Consider the following 23,375-nt stretch of genomic DNA (forward strand, 5'->3'; position numbering starts at 1 on the left):
TTTTAAGTTTCCATTCAGTTCGAGATTCAATATGCATCACATGGCCCTTCAGTTTTCATGCATAGCCCCTAGTATTCATGCGTAGCCCTTAGGAACCCCTCCGCTTTGCATGACATCTGCTTCCACTCACCGGTCCTCAGCGTTCCTCCAGTGGCTACGCGGCTTCTATTGTGCTTTACATGAGCGGGTCGGTCCCTGCGAGCCCCACTCGCACTCCGGGTGCCTCCTAGCACATGCCGGCAACTCTGCTCTCCATGGACATGGACAGCGTCCTCTCCATTTTCCTTGCCTGCATCTCCAGCTGCTTTCTCTGGACAACAGAAGTGCCCTCACCTGTTGCAGCCTAACGGCCTTAGGCTACACAGGTCTTTTAGGACATTCGGCCGGCGTCCTGGCTTCCTCTCAGGTCCCACCACAGCTGCCTCCCAATGATACAGGTCCACAGCTGGTCTCCCCCACACATGCCTCCCTGTTGCTCCCTTTGCTGCTCTTTGGCTCTCTTTATACACCTGCAACCACTTCATAGGTTGCAGGTCTGGATTCTCAATTGGGCTTGCCAGACTATAGCTAAAGGGACATGCCTGACCTTTAAAGCACTCTACAGGCAGGCATCTTCTTCGTCACAGTACTAGAGTGGTGAAATGAGGTTTTAGTGTTCATCACTCCTAGTCGCCTCGTCCCAGTGCCGTCAGGGGTAAAATGTGGGGAAATAAGGGGAGAGGTTTTACAGTAGTCTATAAAGGCTGGGGGAGGGTTAGGTTGGTCTTCAACAGGGAAAGGAGGGTATCATGTCTCGCCTGCGGGCACCCCACTCCCAATCCCCAAGGAACCTACACCCAAGTGATCCTCCCTCGTTGCTCCACCCCCAGGGTGAGGCTCCAAGAGCGATGCCTTTTCCCTGGCCACATGAGAAGAGGATGCAGGGGGGATGGGGGGCGGAGTGAGGATGCCCTCAGGTTTCTCAGACGGTCCAATCGGGACAGCTAGCCCCCCAGTGGGAACTGGTTCCAATCAGGCACATCAGCAGACAAAAAAAAAAAAAAAAAGGTTCGGGCTGCTCCCATACTTCCTGTCCTCAGTCACACTGGAGCCTTCGTGGGCTACACAAAGGGTTCCTGCCAAAGGCAAAATACACATTCAGACCTTCCCCTACCAGAATGTAGAAGAAGGGCTAACAAAGCACAACCATACAAGAAATGGTGAAAAAGGAAAAGAGCCACCATGTTAGAACATAGGTTTTCCTTTTGTGCATGACCAGGGTTGGGGATGCACAAAAGGCCGGCGAAAGGTTGGTAAAACAGGTCCACTGCCACCAGCCATAACTATAAAGTTGTCACTGACCAAAAAGTCACAGGATCAGAGAGAAGGGTGATAACTAGGTATACCCCTAGCGCTCCAAATAAGTTAGGGTGTGCACATCTCTCAAGTTAACGTTTTAGGAAGGATAAAAAGTACTCCGCTTTCTTTAGTTCTCGGGAAAATGATAGAATATAAAAAGGAAACCCCTAAGGGTCCCCAGCAACACTGCATATAGGGCGCTGTGTGCTGCAAACGTGCAACACTGATGCCTTTAAGAGATATGGAGGAAAGCAAAACTCCATAAAAATAGGTAAAACAAAGAATGAATGAGGGGGGGGGGACGCGCCCTTAATTCAGGAATTCATTTCGATGTTCTTGTGTTGTATCTTGTTAGATTCTTCTATAATATTAACCTTAGGGGGAGTGTTATTATTCAGGAAAAATATTTTCTGATTTTTACTTGAAAACATTATAATAGGCGGTGTACTGTTTTTTTTGTCTGTATCCTGATTTGGCTATTCTTTCTAAATTTATTTTTCTAATACTAACGTTTTGCTACTTTTTATTGGATTGTATACATTTTAATCTTTTCTCAAACAATCACTGTAAATTACATGTTAACTGATTTTACTAAGATCACAAGATTTGTAAAGGTTTTGTAAATAAACTAAAAAAAATAAAAATCTTTTTTTAAAAACGCTCCGTTTATTCAGGAGAGCAAGAAAAAGGACCAGAAGTCCAGCACAAAGTGCTTGGGGTTTTCCTAGGATCGGGGATTAAGCATAAAACTGATGCATCTCCCTAAAAGAGCCGAAAGATACATATTGAACAACAGAGCATTTAAAGGGGAAGGACATGGACGGTTGAAGAAAGGAGGATGCGAGAGCCCCAGCAGAATTTGATGAGATCCATCTGAAAAGAATGACCAAAACCAACTAATAGCAAAAAGGGCAACGTAGGTCACCAATACAATGTTGCCCAAAAACACTTGTTAGACCACTGTAGCGACATTCGAGAACAGGTCCATCAAGCATATCGATGTTGCCTTCCCCTTGTTCATGGCTCTGAACATGCCATAGCATAGAACGAGCAGGGCTACCTCAACTCCATGTCCTAGGCTGAACCTGATTGAAACTTGGTGAGCAAAGAATGGCACCAGGAGATAAATGATAAACTACTGGACAGAGTTTTTGAAGCAACATGGAGGCCTGGGTAGAATGGCGATCAGTCTAATTCCCTTGCACTAGAGCGTATAAGAAACGTTTTCTTCAGCAGGAGACTTGTGGAATGAGAGGAACACTACTATAATGACATGTGTGTTTATAAATGCTTTATTAGTAAGGGAGAAGGCTCCCAAAATAGAAAAAGCAATAGGGTATGCTATAGAGCCAGGGTCTCCAACCAGTAGATCGTGAACGGCTGGTAGCTTGCCTGAGGCTTCCTAGTAGCTCTTTGCAGCAGACACCCAAATGAAAAGTGTGTGTTTATTTTCCTGTCTGAAGTCCCTAGCCCTCTACCCCTGTCCACTCCTCTTCCTGAAAAGCAAACAGTCAGCATCTGTGTGCATGGTGAGAGGAGGGGTTGCATCTGTGTCCCAACAAGGGCTGAACTATCAATAACAAAAATAAATGGCAATGTGTATTGTGGCCATTGTCGTCCAGCAAGTGCAATTGATAGCCGATTAGAAAAGGGAAGAGGTGCATGAATCTGCAAGCCATGCAGGTGATTTCCAAAGTTAAATGTCCAGTGCAGCTAACTTTAATCCTGACAACTAGAGTTGCACTCGGTGTCACAGTCACTCAATATTAACTCCTTGCTACTCTTCCTCGCATCAGCACTTGAAGTTTTCTGGGACATGGGAGTCCAAGGAGTGCAAGGAAATTTCAGATTGTTTTAAGTTACATTGTTGGACAGTTTTATTTAAATAATCATGAACATTAGATGTTAAATAGGTTTAAGAGTTATTATGCACATATGAATAGTGAATAGAGTTAAGTTTGACATATATGACAACAGTAGGTTTCAGATCTTTATAATTAAATGGCTCTGAATAATGACAACATGCCATAAACTCTGGAATAAAGGGATCTTCACAAGAAAGGGAAGAATACTGCTTCTCTCCTGCGGGAGTCACCACTCCCCCTTGACAGCCATCTCCTCCCTTGTGATTCACACTCAGACTACCATCCCCAGGGTCAGGATCAGGTCACGACTGCATTCCCCTGGGTACATGAAATAAGGCTTTAGGATGGGAATCGGTGATGTAGAAGTTGACAATGTCGTTGTATGAAATCTTGGCTGGGGTATTATCTGGCTCGGGGCGGGGGCGTGGTAAAGGACCTGGTAGCACTCCCCTCCAGCAAGACTCTTAAAAGCACTTCATTATTATCAGTGTAGGTGTAGTCAGGGGTCCACCAATTAGTGCATAATAAAAACCAAGTACTCAAAAAGTAGAGCAAACACTGGGCAAGAAGCAACGCTATTTATTTTAACTGGGTGAGCACAAATCAAACAGAAAAGTGGGTATGCTCTGATCAAAAGGCTGACATCTGAACGGAACGCGTTGTTTACCACAAAATACAATGGTTGGAAATTAATTGAAAACTTGCAAGTTGGAGGATTCACTTTTTCAATATTTCCCAGGGATTTCATTGGTTTGTAGACATCACCTCCTCGAAGGTTACGTTGATTAGTGAAGCATAATTGAAGCAAACAGTTCATCAGTTTCCCATTGCAATGCCTCCCCATGCGGTACCACATTTATTCACATCCCACCACGGAACAACTTGTTATTACTGTAGTAACATTTGTGCTGACCGCCTGAACAATACACCTCCATTGGTCAGCACCGTCGATAACTGAACACGAGACACTCTGCAACTGGTGGGAAAGTGGACATTCACACGATACCCGTTAGATGATAACCTATGCAAACTCTGTGGTAGATACTTTGGATGCTAGCCACCTTCCCAGAACTCATGAACTTACCATCTGATTGGTTCTCCCAGGAACACCACTCTGTCCAGTTTTCCTCTCCCACAGCCGCCTGCCGATGGGCTTCGGTGGTCATGTGACTGGCACACTGGTACAGAGCCACCCCTCCACGCTGACGTGTAGGGCAGCTAGTTTGGCTGACTGACCTGTAATTACATCACCCTGTTCTAGTTATGTTTTTTCTCGTGAGGAGTAGCTTAAGCCCCACCCCCTATGCAGATCCCTGTCATATTGGTCACGTGTTTCAGATTGAGGTTTCCCAGGTCCAGCCCGCCCAAGAGATTTCCACTGTGTGCGTTTATTATGGCGCTATTTTGAACCTTCCCCTTCTTTAGCTAATCATAGGACAGTATCTTGGACTGTGTATATACCCAATGCATCATTACCCCCTACCGTTCCCAGGAAGCCCTTTGCACAGGGCATCTGGGGCTTAGAATATCTGTCATTTTCCATGTAGCTGCCCCCACTGTCCTCCATTTTTTAATCTCACAGTTGGTAGGTGTGTTCCCCTGCCTGGCGCCAAATTAGCGCCTTTAATACATAGGCAAGAATTCTATCCAAGAAAACACCTTTTTATCCAAGACCAAGTTTATGATTGTTAGGGGGAATTCTCAGAAATGTGCTAATTCCCTTCTACCTTAGAGACCGCCAGCTCCTTTTGCTGGACTTCAGGACTTAATTTCTAACCTGGATAGAGACCTTTTTCCCCCACTGTGATGTATTATTCTGTGATTTGGACTCCGTTTCTTTTGAATTTGTAATCTGACAAACTAGATAGGCATCAACTTTACATTGTGACACACAGGACCTTCCAGAGCAGTGGCGCAGGGAAGTCTTAGATTTCCCCAAAGTTTAAATACCTTCTCTTGGTGAAACTACTGTTTCCAAGAGCAGTGAAGTGAAATTGACTTTACTTACATTTTGTAACTTTCTAGACCCAGCACACACAATCTTGCAATACGTTGCTGGAGGGGTGACGTAGTATCCCCTTTGTCTAGTTTCCCAGGTAACATTTTTATGTTACCCTTTCTACAATTAATGGCTGGTGGCAGTGGTTTACTTTTTACTACCATTGTGTGTTTTTACCGTGGGCTGCAATTGCAGCTGCAGTAAGACACCCATGGGTGCCCATTTTGTCAAAATGGCCCTGGTATTCTTTTTTCGCCATTTCTTGTTGGAAAGGTTATTCTTGAGATTTACCCTGCATGCCAAACCAGGTTTGGTACCTTTGTTCGTTTTGTCTTTGGCGGGATTCACGAGTGAAGCCCGCCTCAGGCTCCAGTATATCTGGCAGGAAGTGAGGTAGGTGCCTGAAACTCCCTGTGCTTAATCCCCTTGGTTACAGGAATGCACCAAAAGGTGATTGGCCGGCTGGCTGTCCTTGGAGAACAGCCACCCTGCTGTGTGATTGACAGCTAGACTGGAATGAATGGGAGAAACCTCCATAAAAGGCAAGGCTTTTTGGCTTGGAAGGCAGAGTCGATGACTGGATGTAGGCATCCAAAGAAGAACTTGGAAGAGATGCCTGCTGCAACTCCTGGACCGTTGGTTTTCCCGTTGAAGCCCTGCTGCTGTGCAGAAGCTCCGAATTTGCCTCAACTAGCGAAGACCTGCAAAGGACTACTTCTCCACTTGGATTGGTGGGACCAATCGACCCCAAGACGAGCTCAACTGGAAATCCTCTGAGCTGGCTGTACTTCCATTGCTGCTACAGGAACCAAAGTGCCAGGGAGAGGAACACAGAATAGAGTGTCTTTAAGTCAGACAGGAGCTCCAGGAAGATCCGCCGGACTCCCAGGGAGCAGGACTGACCAAGCCTGAGCCACCTCAACAGAGTGCTGGACCCCAGATGCGAGAAAAGTCTGAAGTTGTATCCGAGAACCATGGTGTTGCTATTTGCTATAGACACGAGGAGCTGAAACCGCAAAGTGCAGCTGAATTTAAGTTTGTCCATTGCTGCCGCCGACCTTCTCATTGCAGTGCTCGAGTCCCCAGACGTCCTCTCTCTTGTCCCCACGACTGAGGCCCAGGAACAACAGGATCTGCAGAGCTGTACAGGAACAGAAGCCTGCTGGAACTATTTCTTCTAACCAAACCAAAGGTACTGTAACACTAAGGGGACTGTTGTTGTGTAACCTTGCTTGTTCTCAGTTGAGACTTGTCTGGGTTGCTTTTGCAGAGTTGCTTGCAGCTTTGCCTTCCACAGGCCTCCAAGCTTGTGGCCCTTCCGTGATTCTTTATTTCTACAAAGACTTCTAAAACATTGTGCAAGACTTACTTACCTACCTACAAGAAGTGCTTCAGTTCACCTACACATTTGTTCAATGGGCATTGGCTGGCCTGGCTCCCTGAAAGACTTCTTACCTCAGTATTTGTGTTTTACCTCTCCTCTAGGAAAGGGTCAATTTACTTTGCATTGGGGGTTTAAATGTGCTTACCTCCTTCAGAATATTTGTCTAACTCTTGTTTGATTCCCAACCCCTTTTGACACCAACTCAGTATTGCTCTAAATGTACCAGTGATATATAAATGTCCTAATTATTTAAGTCACCTCAGGGTGTAGGAACCATCCGTGTGCCATCCCAAATGTGTACTTGCTGATTTAGAGAAACAGTGTACTTTGAAGTGCATTTGTGTGTTGCTTATATATTGCTCCCTTCTGAAGAAGGATTTTGAACTGACTGTTAAATAATCGTTTAATCAAGAAACAAAGAGGAAGGATACATTTTTGGAAAAAATGTGGATGCTTTTTACAAAGTTCTCAGGTCCCGTCCCACAGGACGGAGAGATGTCCCATAAGTGTGGAGGAAAGGGGACAGGACGTAGGAGTAATACGATTACGGTGAGTAATGTATCCCTTCTGAGGCTTGTGAAATCTGCCTAGATCACATGCTGTGCATAGATTACCGAGCAGTGTTAGGAGAAGGTGGTGGGTTGTGAGAAGGTTAATTGGCAAACAGATGTTTTAGTACCGCACGTCCCACCTGTGTATCTACTTTGGAATGTGTGTCAATGCAGTAGTGCCGAGTGAAAATGTGTATTGAGCTCCATGTAGCTGCTTTGCAAGTGCTGTCTAAGGGGACATTTGCAATAAAAGCCAGAGCAGCTCCTGTGATCCTTGTGGAGTGAGCTCTTGGCGTGAAAGGCAGTGTTTTGTTTGACAGATTAGCACAATTGAATGCATCCGACTATCCATCTGGAGATGGCATTTTTGAAAATGCGGTCCCCTTCTCTGCCTGGGGTTACGCAGACAAACAGTTGGTCTATTTTTCTTAGCGGTCTGGGCTTGTTTACATAGTAAAGGGCCGCCCTCCTTATATCTAGTGTAGGGAGTTTTACCTCAGTTGAGCTCTTTAGCTTCTAGAAGAAAGCCGGTAGCTCAATCGACTGGTTCACATGAAATTTAGAGATGAATTTAGGAGAGAACCTAGGATGTGTACGTAAAAAAAACAGTTTCTGTGTATGACAAAGAAAGGATCCTGCACTGACAATGCTTGCAATTCACTAACTCTTCTTATGGAAGTAATCGCCACTAAGAAGGCAGTCTTGTAAGTCAGGTGTTTCAGACTTTACTTGTGCATCAGCTCAAATACCCCCCACCCCATGAGCTTTGCGAGTACTACATTGAGATCCCATCCTGAGGGTGGGTTTGAAATTGGAGGGTGGAGTCCCTTTACTCCCTCCATGATACTTTATTGTGGGAGGTGGTGTAAGCCGATAAGGCCTGCCAGATGGACCTTTATAGAATTGAATACTAACCCTGAGTCTAGCAAGTGGAGCATATAAAATTTAGAATGTGGGATTGGGTACATTCTATGGGGTTTATTTGTTTAGACTGGCACCAAATTACAAATCTCCTCCACTAGTCGAAATAACAGTGTCTAGTGTTTGGCTTTCGTGCCTCCGAGGATAAGATGTCAGGAGCCACGCTGCCAAGTTTGAGTGAGGTTGAGGGTGCAATGTTAATCCCCCATGTTGAGTGAGTAGTTGGTCTGGCACAGGCGTTTGATGCGATCACACATCGCCAGTTTGCACAGATGGGGATACCATGGCGGTCTTGCCCAATTAGGAGCAACTAGGATGAGCGTCACTTGTTCCTTGTGAATCTTGTTCACCACCTTGATCATAAGAGGAGTCGTTGAGGGGGGGCAGCGGGGGGTTGGGGGAGGGGATTAGTAAGCAAATCTCCCTGACCAGTTCATCCATAGGGCTTACCCCTTGGAACCTGGTTGGAGGAAGCTGGACGCGAAGTTTGGGCATGGTTTGTTTTCGCTTGTAGCGAACAAGTCTAGCGTGGGGAAACTCCACAGAGAAGAGGTGGTTTACGACCCCTGTGTCTAGTTGCCACTTGCGTTCCTCTGGTAGGGGATCTCTGCTTAGTGAATCGGCTAGAGAGTGGCGCTCCCCTGGAACGTGTTGTGAGGATAGGAATATCTTCCGTTTGAGTGCCCACTTCCACATTTTTTTGTGCTAGTTTGGACAGATTTAGAGAACGTGTGGCTCCTGTTTGTTGATGTAAAACATTGCTGTAGTGCCGTCGGTGAGGACTTGCACCGACTGGTTCGCTAGGTGTATCTCAAATGCTTGAAGTGCCTTGAATATCGCCAGTAGTTCCAGCAGATTGATATGGATCTGCGCCGTTGCACGAGTCCACAGACCTTGTGCTGGGTGATGAGCCATCCACCTGGCGAGTGACGCGTCTGTCTTAACGATCGCCTGTATTTCTGGATCGTGGAAGGGTTTCCCCTTCACCAGATTTTCCCTTGTCCACCAGCGAAGGTTTTGTAGCAGTGTTGATAAAACAACCACTAGATCGTCCCAATGACCGCTTGCCTGAGAGCGCCGTTTCACCAACTATTCCTGCATGGGGCGCATTCGCAGGCGTGCGGTACCAGGTAAATGCAAGATGCCATCATGTCTAGAAAACGCATAGCTTTGCGTATGCTTATCTGGCGGCCAGCCTGATAATGAGGTATTTGCAGCAACACATTTAGGACTCTTTACTCTGACGGGAAGACTAACTCCTCCTTTGAGTCTATTACAGCTCCTGGGAACTGTTTGGTTGTGCTTGGCACTGGGCTCAATTTCTTCTCGTTTATTGAGAAGGCCAACTGAAAGAGAAGGTTGATAGTTATTTGAATGTTTTGCCTGCAAATTTGGGGAGTCTCCCCTGTAATCAGCCAGTCGTCCAGGTAAGGGTACACTGGATTGTCTCCCTGCGCAGGTGCGCTGCCACCATTGCCAGTACCTTTGTGAATACCCTTGGTGTGGATGCTATTCCGAAGGGTAGCAGCTTGAATTGGTAGTCCTGGTTTGCTATTTTGAACCGCCATAATCTTCTGTGCGCTGGGAACATTGAAATATGAAAATAAGCATCTTTCATATCCAATGTTGCCATGTAGTTCCCCCTCCCTGCCCCCGCTTTAGCAGAGGGATTACTTCTTGTAGCGTAGTCATGCAAAACTTTCGTGGCTTGACATAGGTGTTTGCAGGGCGTAGGTCTAATACTGGGAGCATTGTTAGATTTTGTTTGGCACAACAAAGTAGGTTGAATAAATACCCGTGTTTACCTGGTTCGCCAGGACGACTTCTATGGCGTCCTTTTGGAGCAGCATTGCGATTTCCTCCAGAAGGATGTATTGCTCTTAATTTGAGTGGGTCTTTTGACGTGGGGGATGGTTCTGGGGTAGCTGGATTAGCCCCACACAATAACCACCCGTCACAGTGGATAGCACCCTTTGGTCTGAGGGGATTCCCTCCCATGCTTGGGTGAAGTTTGAAATGGCACTTGAAGCGGGTAGTTACTGTTTTGGAGGTAAGGCTCCACCGCAGAACTGGAGGAGCCTCCCCCGGCCGCGAGATCTGCGCTGTCCCCTTTGGTAAACTTGTGAGGCCTGGGCCTTCATTGTTACCCCAGGACGATCCCCGATTCTTACTGTAGCCTGAACTGCTCTGTGAATTTTGTCCACGAAAGTGACGAAAATTATTATTACCACCTTTTTGGCCTGTGGGTTTATTTGTAAGCTGGCCTGAAGACTTTAAGGTGTCATATTCATCTGTGGCGGATTTTAGGGCGACTTCAACGGCCTTTCCAAAGAGGACGTTGGGCTCAATACGCATATTAAGAAGTGTAGCTTGAGTCTCTTGCTTGAAGACGGGACTGGCGTAGCCACACATGGCGCTTAATTGTTCCTTCTGCAATAATTCTGTCCGCGTTGTCAGCGGCGTCTAGAGCACTCTTCAGAATGCAGCTAGAAACTGCTCTGCCTTCTGCTGCTACCAGGGCCAATTGTGTTTTAAGGGGTTCAGGAGCGGATAACAATAATGCGGACTCATCATCCCACTTATGGCAGTTATAACTCGCCAGAAGTGTGCCAAGAGGCTACTTTCCGCCCCATAGTGTATAGTTACTTTCTTTGTCCGGTGGTGCCTCTGAAGAGGCCAAGGGTGTTCCTGCTCTCCTTGTTACTACAAGAGAGTCTGGTTTGAGCTGTCCCCTGATCTAGAGAGGATCTGTGGGAGCAGAGCAGAAGAGCTTCCCGATTCGTGGATTAACTGCCCTCATCTGGTTAGGTGTCTCGAGATTAGGCTGGATCCTTCGCTGGATAGATTGCAGGATGGGAATGAACTGCGTGACGGCTTTCTTGTCCCCTAAAATGTCCTCAACAAAGTCTCCGTCTTGTGGCGGGAGGGGTGATTTGAAAGCTTTGGAAAGAATCTGGATTCTTTGATAAAATGTGGCATAAAGATCATCCTTCTCATGACTATCAATGTCCTCACATGTCCATTGGGCCGAGCTTGGAATGGATATAGGGCCTGGTGGAAAAGCCTGACCTTGAGGTCCGACTGGGACCTGAGGTGAGGGCTATCCCTTGTTTTTTTAGTGCTGCTGATAAGGATTCCTCTTCCTGGGGATGTGAATTATTTTCTTTGTGTGGATGGGAATCCCTCTCCCTGGGTGTTGTATGGGATCTTTCCTCAGGAGGGGTCTTAGAAGAGTGCTTCTTTGACTCCTTCCCCTTCAGTAGGCTCTTAGGAACGTGTTTTTTAACCAGGTGGTCTATTCCTGACGTTTGAGCTTTTCGGTGTCTTCGACAAGGGATGTTGAACTTCGGCTGTGGAGTGACCAGACGTCTCGTCTGCCAATGTGCGACGTTCAGGAACGGATTTAGGCACGTCTGTGCTGTCTTTCGACCTTCAGGGGCTATCATGCAGCGATCGGGACCTCGAGTGCCCAGAGGACGGGGATTCTGTGGACCTCTCCCTAGACGTCGTGTGTGGGCTCTTGGTCAACTAATGCGTTGAGCCACGGCCCAGTGCTGTGTGTTTAGTGGTCAGGGCAGTGTGAGCGCTGACGCCACCAGGCTTGTCCCTGTAACAGAGCCACCGGCCTGTCTGTCGGGGTCGGGGCTTGTGCAACCAACAACCCGTCAGCTTTGCCGTCCGAAAATGCGATGTTGCTGCCATTGCTGTAGGATCCCTCCACGTCCATGGTGGCCTCGGCCGCAAGGCGTGGTGGGCCCTGTGCTTAGTTTTACAGTCCTTTAACGTCTTAGGTTTAAAGAGCCTACAGGCTCGACAGTTCTCCTCAACGTGATCTTGTGGGAGGGCCGGATTGCACACCAGGTGCTTCTCGACCATGGGGAATTTTTTGTTGCAACTTGGGCAGAATTTGGAAGGGGTTCTATTGATAATTAAAGGAAACGGCAGCTAGGGGAAGATAATGGATGAAAAGGGGTAAATACATTCTCCAATGTCCCCCCCACCCCCTCTTTGGGCCAAAGCCCGAATAAGCCCTCCAAGGCCGAAAGGATCTGTCGATGGGAGTCTTATTTGACGGTCGTTTTCTTCACCGCTGTCGGAGATGTCATCAATAGTCAGTGAGCAAAAGATAAAGGATAGGAAGAGTAAGCAAACTGTTTGATTAATCAATGGTGTTCTGCTCAAATCAGAACTGCACGATTTAGCGTCCGTCTATGATGGCGGAAACAATCCGAGGGACCTCGACGCATGAAGGACCATGGGTACAGTGGACGTCACACTAGGGATGGCATTACTGGCACGAATTGCCGACGTCCCTTGTCGAACTTCGAAAACAACAACTGTGATGCTCTGCAGCTTCCACTATACGTCGGCCTACAGCATGTGATCTAAGCAGATTTCACAAGCATCAGAAATATATATACAAATGAGGTAGGTGATGTAAGTGTGGGCGTTTGGTCTAATTTTTACAACCAAGTAGTAGTAACCTGGGATGCTCTCGGAGAGGGTCACTTCTGAAATATTCAATGAGCTGTTGACACTTGAGGATGCCTTCACCACTACGCTTATCCCTATTATTCATAACTAGAATAGTGGGAAGAGGACAGAGGCCTCATGAAAGTTTCAGTGAGTGCCAATGCTTGAAGATTGAGATCGGTAAGTAGCACATAAATATGAAGGTTCAGGGTGAGACATTAGGAACTGCTTAGCAGAAGTTGATATCACATTTACGAGTTTATTTATTCACTTATAAAGAACACTTAACCCAACGGCATCAAGGTACTGTTACAAAACCAGTTACTCATACAGGAAGAGCAATCAACAGGACAAAAAAGTTCAAGGGACAGTTATGCGGCCACCATGTGTGGTTATGAAAAGAGCCACATTTTTAGTGCTTTCCTGAAGGCCCACTAAGAGTGAGAGGGCTCATGGAAGGGGGAGCAAGTTCACCGCTTTGCTGCAAATGTTGGAAAGCTGGCTGGCTTTAACTAACTTGTATCTTGATTGCAGTAGTTTGTTATTCTGGGCCACTCTGAGGGTCTGTTGTATAGATCTCTGACAAATGTCAGAGTCATGCGTGATGGATAGTGTCTTGATGATAATGCGCTCTTTGATGGGGAGCCAGTGGGCATTTTTACTGGCAGCAGAGATGTGCTCACATCACTGTTCCGGATCACCTGTAGCTTTGTTGAGGGATGCACACGGGGAGTACTGCAAGGAGACCCAAGACATCAATCCATTGTGCAGTGTAGACTGGGAAGAATAATGAAGATATTGATGTTGATGTGCTGCTAAGTGACCGCCAGAAAGAGGGGTCATTTTCTCTTCATCCAAGTGTTTCTGTAAACAAAGAGTGCACCCTCAAGTGAAAAGAGGCACAACAGGAATCACGCAGATCTCATTTCCCTTACTTTGCACAACTGGTAAAGGTGAAGACCCAATAAGCCGCTTGATAAGGCACAGAGATCCAAGAAGGTGTGTGTGGGGGGCACCAAGTAGCCTGCATTCAGTGTGCAGCTTGAAGTTCCAGCTTAGAAAAAGTATGTGGGGGCAGAGAAGGCCGTAGAGTCAAGTGACAACTATCTCTCAAAAGTCAAAGATGGAGAATGGCAATTAAGGCCTAGTCGATGTGGTCAAGATGTGCCAGGCCTGCAGAAGAGGGTGGACGAACAGCAGCCCTTTGTGGCATGTTCTACTCCAGTCTGACCAGACCATAAGATGCAAAGAAGAGCACGGCCAAGTGAAGTGCGCAACAGCATCAAAACCTGTTTAGCCCAATTGCAATGACCACAATGAGATGCACAGGAGAGCCTGAACCTCAATTTCTATGTCATCTTTGCCAATAGCGAAGATGAGGGGCTCCACCGCTTGGTGGTAGCCTTTGTTTGATTGTAGTTTACACAGGCAATACCTGTGGGTTACATCCAACCCGATACAGGGTTCAAAGGCCAGATAGTGTCCTTATAAGAGTTAGTATATATAGATGTTTCTGTATATGGTCAAGGCTATTTACGGCTTATGAGAGTGAGGGCTGCAGTACTCAGTTTTGGCCAGTTAATGGTCTCTGGGATTTAAACCTAAAACTACACTTGAGAGGAATCCTGGAAGATTGCTTGTTAAAGTTGAATGTATCAGCCTGCAGCAACTAGCAAGCTGCAAAAAGTTTGAAAGAATGTAACAGTTATTCGGAGCAGATTTACCTCTTCTGCGTGGTATCTTCAGACACTGCACTTGTACGGATCAGAGGGAATTGAGAATAATCTACACCTTCCCTTGATCCGGTGGGCAAACCAAAGTCACAGCCCCTCAAGGATCCCACCACTCCCAGTAAGACTTCATGGCTCATTCCTGCAAAGACCTGGCACGAAGAGGTGCATGCACCGAACCCTGCACACACCAGCAACTGAATAAGACCTGCGGTTGCCCAATGTGCCATTGGAATTCGGAAGCGTTAATCTCCTACTTGCAAAGTCGCCGCTGGACACTGCATCTGCATCATCCACAAACAAGACAACTCCACCAAACTCCAACACTTACATTTGTCTTCAACACAGCAGCACCTGCAGTAGCTTCACAGCACTTCATGCTTCAACATCCCCTTCTTCACCACCAAGCCAGCCGCACAGGAATATAGACCTCTCAAATTGCAAGAATCTGTGTGCTACAAGTCAGTGAGTGTAACGGGTAGTATAGCTCAGTGGCAAGGCACACGTCTTGGAAGCAAGACAACGCTGAGCAACACAGGTTTGTATCCCGGGTCCGTGCTTAGAAACGTCTTTGTTACTAAGAGGGTTATAAATAACCAATTATTCTAATTATAATATCGGCAAAGCACCGACAGGGTTTACGAATCCTCAGCTTGCCTTTGGAAAGGCACCATAGTGATCCTTTGTAAATTCCTATCCTTACCGCTGGGTCCTATACATACAATTGTAGACCATCTTCAACTTCTGTGGTTTTCCTCTCCAACATAGCACCCGCAGTGGCTTTACAGCAGTACATGTTGCTTCAAGATTCTTTTCTGCACCACCAGTCCAGCCGGGAAAACTGGAAAATAGGTACCATTGCTACTCAATATTCACCTTGCAAGAACTCTAGCCCATTTCCAGCGATCTGATATTGATCACTACAAGCAACCCCCGAATTATGAGCACTCAGCTTGCCTTTGGACAGACACTAGGGTGAGCCTGATGCAAAGCCCTATTATTAACATCATTGGGTCCTATACATACCATTTTGGACCACACAACAAGAGTATTAGCATCTCTCTCAACCAATAAGAAGTCTTCCTGCCTCTTCCACTATGACCTGTTGGACCCAACTCTGGTCGAGCCAATACGAGATATGAAGTAATATGTTAAAGTTACTATTTCAGTGCCAGTTAGGGGGACGCACCCACCAACTGCGGCAGTAAAGAAGATGCAAGGAGGGGGTGGCCACATGGGGAATAACAGATATTCTGAGACACAGACACTGTATAAAGGACTTCACCCTGAACATTAGGGGGTAGTGATACATTGGATGTAAACTAGGTCCATAACACTGCTCTATGATTAGCTTAAGGAAGGGAGGGACGGAAAAAGCACAATCACAAATACGCATAGTAAGAAATACCTCTGGTGGGCTGGATCTAGGAACTTTCAATTTAAAACACGTGGACACAATAACAGGATTGTGCAAAGGGGGGAGGATGCCGAATTTACTTGTCATATGGGAATGAACACAACTGGGTGAAGTAACAGCAGGGCAGTCAGCTAAACAAGCCGCCTCACACGGTAGTGGGGAGGGAGGCTCTGTTCCAATGTGCCGGTCACATGACTGCCAACGCCCATCGTCAGGGATTGATGGGAAGGGAACGTTGGAAAGAGTGGCGTTCCTGGGAGGACCAATCAGATGGAAAGTTCCTCAGCTCTGACGAGGTGGCCAGCCCTCAAAGTATCTACAACAGAGTCTGCGAGGGTCATTATCTAAAATGTATTGTGTGAATGTCCCCTTTCTCACCAGCTGCAGGGTGTCGTGTCCCATTCTCAATGGTGCTGACAAATGGCAGTGTATTAAAGTTCCTGCGGTCAACACAAATGTTGCTTCATTAATAACAAGATGTTCCAAAGTGGGTTGTGAATAAAATGTGGTACCACATGGGGGAAGTAAGGTGATGGGTAACTATTGAACGGTTTGCTCCAATGACGCTTTTACTAGTTAAGTTAACTATCGATGAGGAGGAGATTGCAAGCCAATCAAATCCTTGGGAAGCAATGAAAAAACGAATTCTCCAACTTGCAAGTGTTTCTACTGATTTCGTACTATTGTATTCCTTGCTATAAAACTGCTGTTCATAGTTCATTCAGATGTCAGTCTCTTAATCGCAGCTAATCACTCTTCCGTTTCATTTGTGCTCAGCTGTGATAAACAGCGTTGCTTCTTGCCTGGTGTGGGCTCCCTTTTTTGAGCATGTGGTTTTTATTGGTGGACCCCTGACTACAGGTACAACCAAATCAACTTGACACTAAGGTGCTGGCTGACCCGGACTTGGGGTGGCCCTACCCAATGGTATCAAGACTTAAGCATTCGCATAGTTAGCACCTCACCCACCTTTAACAAGATAATAAGTATAGTTCCATCATACCTCTGTGTGGACACTCCTTTATCCAAAGTAATACCTTAGCAAATTTGTTTCTGGTCTACCTTGTGCCCCACCAGATAGAAGCCCAATTTGCTTGATCACGGTCAGCATCAGGCGAGCCTAGAAAAGCTTAAGGATGTCCTGTGTTTTCCTTGGTTCAGAAAAGATCCCCATATACAAAAGCATAGGGCTGTGATATGGCTCGTAGAGGGAAGTGGTTGTAAAATTATGAAAGGTCTCAAAAAGTGACTTTTGTGGTTCTGGAGGAAAAGCTATGATGAAGGTTAAGGGTGTGTGGGGGGGGGGTTGGGGGCTGTCCAGCCGGTAGTGCATTAGAGGCCAAAGGCCTCCAAAGTGCCTAATGTACCTCAGGACTAGTACAGCATGATTTAGAGGTAAATTGTGAACAAACTGATCTACACAGTTCACTCCACCCTACACTAAAAGCCCAATCTTTGAGGCAGCTTGGATGCTTCTGCCAGCAATATTTACTAATCAGAGGCTGGCAGATCGAGTTTTGAAGCACTGCTCAAGTTCCCAAAAGGCCCAACGATGAACAGGCAGAAGACGATGTGGGCAGATGCCAAATTGTAGGGGCTAGAAGCCTGCAGCATTGAGCCTAAAGGATCCACAGCCAAGATGTCAGGGGCCAAATTTGAATTTGAATGGTTAAAAATGTGAACCAAAGAACTGTGTGCTCCTTTAGTCTGCCATATGTTGAACTAGGTATATGGGAAGGATGCATGAGGTGTGGAAAAATATGGTCACCTCAGATGGGTTTGCCATGAAACTGTTGATACATCAGTTTTTAGACTGCTTTTGCGTTCATTTAGGCCAGGGGTCTGCAAGCTCTCAAAGTTTTGGACTACCACTCCAATGATGCCTCAGCATGCTGGTCAGGGCTGATGGGTGTTGAGTCCAAATCATCTGGAGAGCCAAAAGGTTGCAGGTCCTGATTTGGGCCAAAACACTTTGTCCCCTAAGAAAGCTAGGCTTCAAGAAAGTACTATGAAATCCACAAGGATCTCTAAGTAAAGCAAAGCAGAAGAAAGTCAGCTGTTTAGGATACATCGGTATCTCAGCCCAACGCCAGGAGGTTAGACCATGAAAAAGAGCACTAGGGAAAATTCCCAGTGTTGGGCTCAATGGGCACCTCAGTGCTTACACCAGAGAAACATTTTTGGCAGCAATCTGGGGGCATTCCCAGTAGAGTACGAGTGAAGAGATAGCACTTTTTAGAGAGTCATGACATGTATGGAGCAAGTTGCAGGTCTTTTGAGTCTGTGTGAATAATAAAGTACCTACTGTACATATGGAGTTCCTTTGTGACAGAAAATTGCTGAAGGATTTTGAAAGGGAAGGCATGAAGAGGTCTTCCCATCTGTTCATGGAAGGAGGCAGGCATGATCAGGCCTTCGGCACTCAGGACAGAGACCTTCTGGGTCCATGTCTGAGAAGGTGTGCTCACAGAAAAGGCAACACTTCAAGCATCTACTGTGTGACTAAAGATAGCATGGAACTGAGAGGAAGGGAAGCCTGAAGTAAGAGCTTCACAGCAAAAAGTGTAGTGCCGCTGCCCACTGCTGCAAGTTATCCAAGTAGAGAAAAGAACTCGCAATCAGAGCCAAGGATGTGTAAATGAGTGTTGCTGGGCATGTCAACACATTCACCTCAGCAATTTTCTTTAATAGTCTACTGCACAGTCTTATGGTTGCAGTTCCTTCCAAGGAATGGCAATCTGCTAGTATGGAGGAATGGAGCCAAAATGTAGTAGTTGTCAGAAATGAGGAGTCCACAATGAGTAATCCCATTAAGCAGTAGAAGCAACACTGCAATTGTTCCACAAGTTCATTTTACACATTTACTTTCAGTTGTATGCCTTGACTAAAACTATTAATATTTAATTCTGCAATAGGTTTAATACCAATGTTTTGTACATAGCACGAAATCGGCAGAGTAATTGGATCAGCAGAACCTAAGAATATAGAGGCTAGATAAGTATTTAATTTTTCTGGATTGGCTGTACCTCTACATGGAGGAATTCAGCAAAGCGTTCTTCGACTGTAAGCTTAACTAATTTGGTTACTTTGAAATTCACTCTGCTTCGGTTTGCAAAGCGGGACAAGTATGTTCCCCACTTCAACAGTTTTGTAAACTTGTTTCTACATAGAAATACGGCTACACATTCAATTTCCAGTTTTATGCTAAATCCATTTATCATCTAAAATTAAAATGAATAGGAAAACAATCTGCACCTTTAAAATAAGTGAAATCCATACAAAATGAATATCATAATTTATTCTGGAAACGCAACATATACTTTTACATATGCACTTTAAAGTGGGTTATGAGTTTGGCGTAATGTCCTAGTCATCCAAAATAAACATAAGAGAAAAGTGTGTTCTGCAAGACACGACCGGATACATCTGAGCTAGAAGAAAAAGACAGAGCAGAGGATCAAGGAAGAGTGGGCAGTTCTATCCTTTACTCAAATGGACAATGGTGTGGGCATTTGTTAATAGTTGTTTTTACCTAGACAAGGGTAATGATTCTTGAAATGTGAAGATACATCCCCCTAAGGTGACTTGATGCCAAAGTTCGATAGCATTAACGGTTATCTTGAAATAAATTATCACATTGATCATACATTATAAATTCTCGGAAAGTGCTAGATTTCTAAATGGATGATCTTCATGAGTTGATTCAGTCGGTTACAAAGCGTGTTCCTGTACTGTCCCCAGACTTTTACTCAAATATCAAATCGTTCTATAAACTGATAAATATGCTATCTGAAATTGCTGCGCAGGCTCTTCAACAAGTTGAATGCCTTTCGGATCACTATGGAAATGTAGACATACTTACCCTTCCAGGAACCAGTGGCACAGTAGCTTCTATCTTAGTTCGCTCAGCTTCATCATAACTTGGAAGGGATGTGGCAACATTATACGATGGTGGTTTTGGAAAGCCAGACTCATCTTTATAATCAAGAAATGCTAAAAAGGAATAAATACATAATAGTATTACCTAGGATATTTTATTTTACATTGAATTCCACAACGCATTACTCAAGACATGTCAAAGCAAAAATCAACCATGATACAGGCAGAAGCTTTGTAGATCCAGAGCTAAAGAAGTAGTGAAGCAATCCAACAATGAGAGGTTTAAAATATCATGGCAAAATAAAAAGAAAATACTGCATGAAAATAGGTATACGGTCTGCCAGATATCTCTGCATTATTCCCTACACCGATCAGAAGATTTATAATGGCATAATGTAAGATTGACTTAGCTAGGTGGAAAAAAGATTGACTGGTACTGAAATATTGAAACGAAGGACAATTCATGCAACATTATGCATGGTTCCTTAGTGTAATGGACATTCACATTCTTAACTTAATATGCTGACTAGAAAAGCTGTTCAAGTCAAGAACTTGACTGTAATTGGCTTGTAAGGAAGGGTAGGCAAACAAGGCTAAAAGGATCAGATTCCATTGCAGATGTGGCATCCAACCAAAATGAAAGATTTAAACCCAACACATGCTGGTTCATGCCTTGGGAGGACCAAGAAACGTTTTGCATGGAGCATTAATTTAGGCCTCATGTGGAGGAAAATAATTCTGGGCTGGTTTCAACTCTTAAAACAGGCTGGTGTAAATAGCAGGCAAAAGACATGGTAACCAGTTATGGTTACATCCTCTATTTAAGATTGGCCAAAACCGATCCCTGAGCTGGAATAGCAAAAATCTGAAGCCAAAGTGATTACAGGCAATCACAATTCTTTCACATTAACCCAATCCTAAGGAAGCCATGACCTCTGCTGCAAATCAAGCACATGTCAAGTACAAACCAGCCATCCCACTCAACAAAACCTAAATGTGAACTTACTAAATGATCAAGCCTCTCAACTCCCTGCACAGTCATAAATAGACAAGAAGGAAAAACAGGGCATGCAGATTCTTTTTTCAAACCCCATCCGCCATGGTATGGCATTATCATACCCCCAAGATCCAAAGTCACTATCAGAACCATACCTTGTCCAATTCAAGGATACATCTTTTGGCGAGCTTCAAGGCACAAATTAGAAGGAATCTTATATCTGCCCACACCATAACTATCACACTAGGACTAGCACACCCAGACGAAGCAAAAATTACACAAAAACCAAATACAAACACCTCAAAGCATTTCGTTTTTCTATTGCCTCATCAGTGGTGCTTTAGCACGATATACAAGCCAAACTGTTAACCCACGAGTATAGATAGGAAGGCGTAGAATACAAAGTGGGACACAATCTCAAGGTGTACTTTGGCTCTGTGGCCACTCAATGTAAACCAATGGCCATGGATTTGGCTAAACACATTCCCAGGCAGCCGACACCTTTCCACCTCTTTGAAACAAAGCCAATTCATCATTTTCCTCTTTTTTTAAATTCCATGTCAGGTTGGGCACAAGTGTGCAAGATAGGGGCAAGGGGAGAGAGCAAGAGAAAGGGCGAGAGCGCGAGAGCAAGAGAAAGGGCGAGAGCGCGAGAGCAAGAGAAAGGGCGAGAGCGCGAGAGCAAGAGAAAGGGCGAGAGCGCGAGAGCAAGAGAAAGGGCGAGAGCGCGAGAGCAAGAGAAAGGGCGAGAGCGCGAGAGCAAGAGAAAGGGCGAGAGCGCGAGAGCAAGAGAAAGGGCGAGAGCGCGAGAGCAAGAGAAAGGGCGAGAGCGCGAGAGCAAGAGAAAGGGCGAGAGCGCGAGAGCAAGAGAAAGGGCGAGAGCGCGAGAGCAAGAGAAAGGGCGAGAGCGCGAGAGCAAGAGAAAGGGCGAGAGCGCGAGAGCAAGAGAAAGGGCGAGAGCGCGAGAGCAAGAGAAAGGGCGAGAGCGCGAGAGCAAGAGAAAGGGCGAGAGCGCGAGAGCAAGAGAAAGGGCGAGAGCGCGAGAGCAAGAGAAAGGGCGAGAGCGCGAGAGCAAGAGAAAGGGCGAGAGCGCGAGAGCAAGAGAAAGGGCGAGAGCGCGAGAGCAAGAGAAAGGGCGAGAGCGCGAGAGCAAGAGAAAGGGCGAGAGCGCGAGAGCAAGAGAAAGGGCGAGAGCGCGAGAGCAAGAGAAAGGGCGAGAGCGCGAGAGCAAGAGAAAGGGCGAGAGCGCGAGAGCAAGAGAAAGGGCGAGAGCGCGAGAGCAAGAGAAAGGGCGAGAGCGCGAGAGCAAGAGAAAGGGCGAGAGCGCGAGAGCAAGAGAAAGGGCGAGAGCGCGAGAGCAAGAGAAAGGGCGAGAGCGCGAGAGCAAGAGAAAGGGCGAGAGCGCGAGAGCAAGAGAAAGGGCGAGAGCGCGAGAGCAAGAGAAAGGGCGAGAGCGAGACAAAGGAGAGGAGGGAGGGCGAGACAAAGGAGAGGAGGGAGGGCGAGACAAAGGAGAGGAGGGAGGGCGAGACAAAGGAGAGGAGGGAGGGCGAGACAAAGGAGAGGAGGGAGGGCGAGACAAAGGAGAGGAGGAAGGGCGAGACAAAGGAGAGGAGGGAGGGCGAGACAAAGGAGAGGAGGGAGGGCGAGACAAAGGAGAGGAGGGAGGGCGAGAGAAAGCAGAGGAGGGAGGGCGAGAGAAAGCAGAGGAGGGAGGGCGAGAGAAAGCAGAGGAGGGAGGGCGAGAGAAAGCAGAGGAGGGAGGGCGAGAGAAAGCAGAGGAGGGAGGGCGAGAGAAAGCAGAGGAGGGAGGGCGAGAGAAAGCAGAGGAGGGAGGGCGAGAGAAAGCAGAGGAGGGAGGGCGAGAGAAAACAGAGGAGGGAGGGCAAGAGAAAGCAGAGGAGGGAGGGCGAGAGAAAGCAGAGGAGGGAGGGTGAGAGAGAGGGGGCGAGAGAGAGGGGGCGAGAGAGAGGGGGCGAGAGAGAGGGGGCGAGAGAGAGGGGGCGAGAGAGAGGGGGCGAGAGAGAGGGGGCGAGAGAAAGGGGGCGAGAGAAAGGGGGCGAGAGAAAGGGGGCGAGAGAAAGGGGGCGAGAGAAAGGGGGCGAGAGAAAGGGGGCGAGAGAGAGAGGGGGCGAGAGAGAGGGGGCGAGAGAGAGGGGGCGAGAGAGAGGGGGCGAGAGAGAGGGGGCGAGAGAGAGGGGGCGAGAGAGAGAGATGAGCAGTGCATGCACAGTTTCCAAGTGGGAGATGATTTTCAAGGGAAACTGAATTTCTTGCAGCACCAGCATTCAGTTGGCTTCTGAAGTGCAATGGGATAAAACAGATGTGCTTGGAGTTACCTCTACCCAACACAATCAGTCTGTAAAAAACATCAGCTGGAGGTGGAACCGACAGCTGTCCACTTCCAAGTTGCCCAAAGGTGGGCCTTGTCAAACACATGTTCCAGCCACTCCCCAGGAAGAGAGAACTAAACTTCACATACCACACCTGTTCGAGCAACTATAGTTTGTGTCCGTTCACTATGAAACTATTCATTCTGCTATGCTTCCAATTTAATGCATTGAAGCGGACACATAGTTTGAGGGTCATTGTGCCAGACTTGTCATATGCTCTTCAGACTATTTACATATGCAGACTATTTACTTATGCGGTGTGAGAAACCCCAAGTGTGTTCTCACTTGTTTTCCCCCACAATCCTCCCCTGAGGTGGCCAGGGAAAGGCCAACACTTTCGGATCCTGACTCTGGGGGCAGATATACAAGGGAGGATCACCTGGGAGGAGGTGACTGATGGGTGAGAACCCCCTTAGGAGAGACGCAGT

The 23,375-nt window shown here is 46.6% G+C and overlaps 1 protein-coding gene across 1 annotated transcript in view; it reads right to left on the minus strand.

Annotated features, from left to right (window-relative positions):
- Positions 1-23,375, minus strand: part of NDFIP1 (Nedd4 family interacting protein 1) — a 639,788-nt gene that overhangs the window by 326,330 nt on the left and 290,083 nt on the right. Inside the window, exon 3 of the mRNA XM_069652470.1 lies at positions 19,541-19,671. Coding sequence (XP_069508571.1) covers positions 19,541-19,671 — 131 coding nt within the window. The remainder of the gene's footprint in view (positions 1-19,540; positions 19,672-23,375) is intronic.

This window comes from Ambystoma mexicanum, chromosome 3p (genome assembly GCF_040938575.1).
Source record: "Ambystoma mexicanum isolate Mex_15411 chromosome 3p, UKY_AmexF1_1, whole genome shotgun sequence".
NCBI lineage: Eukaryota > Metazoa > Chordata > Amphibia > Caudata > Ambystomatidae > Ambystoma > Ambystoma mexicanum.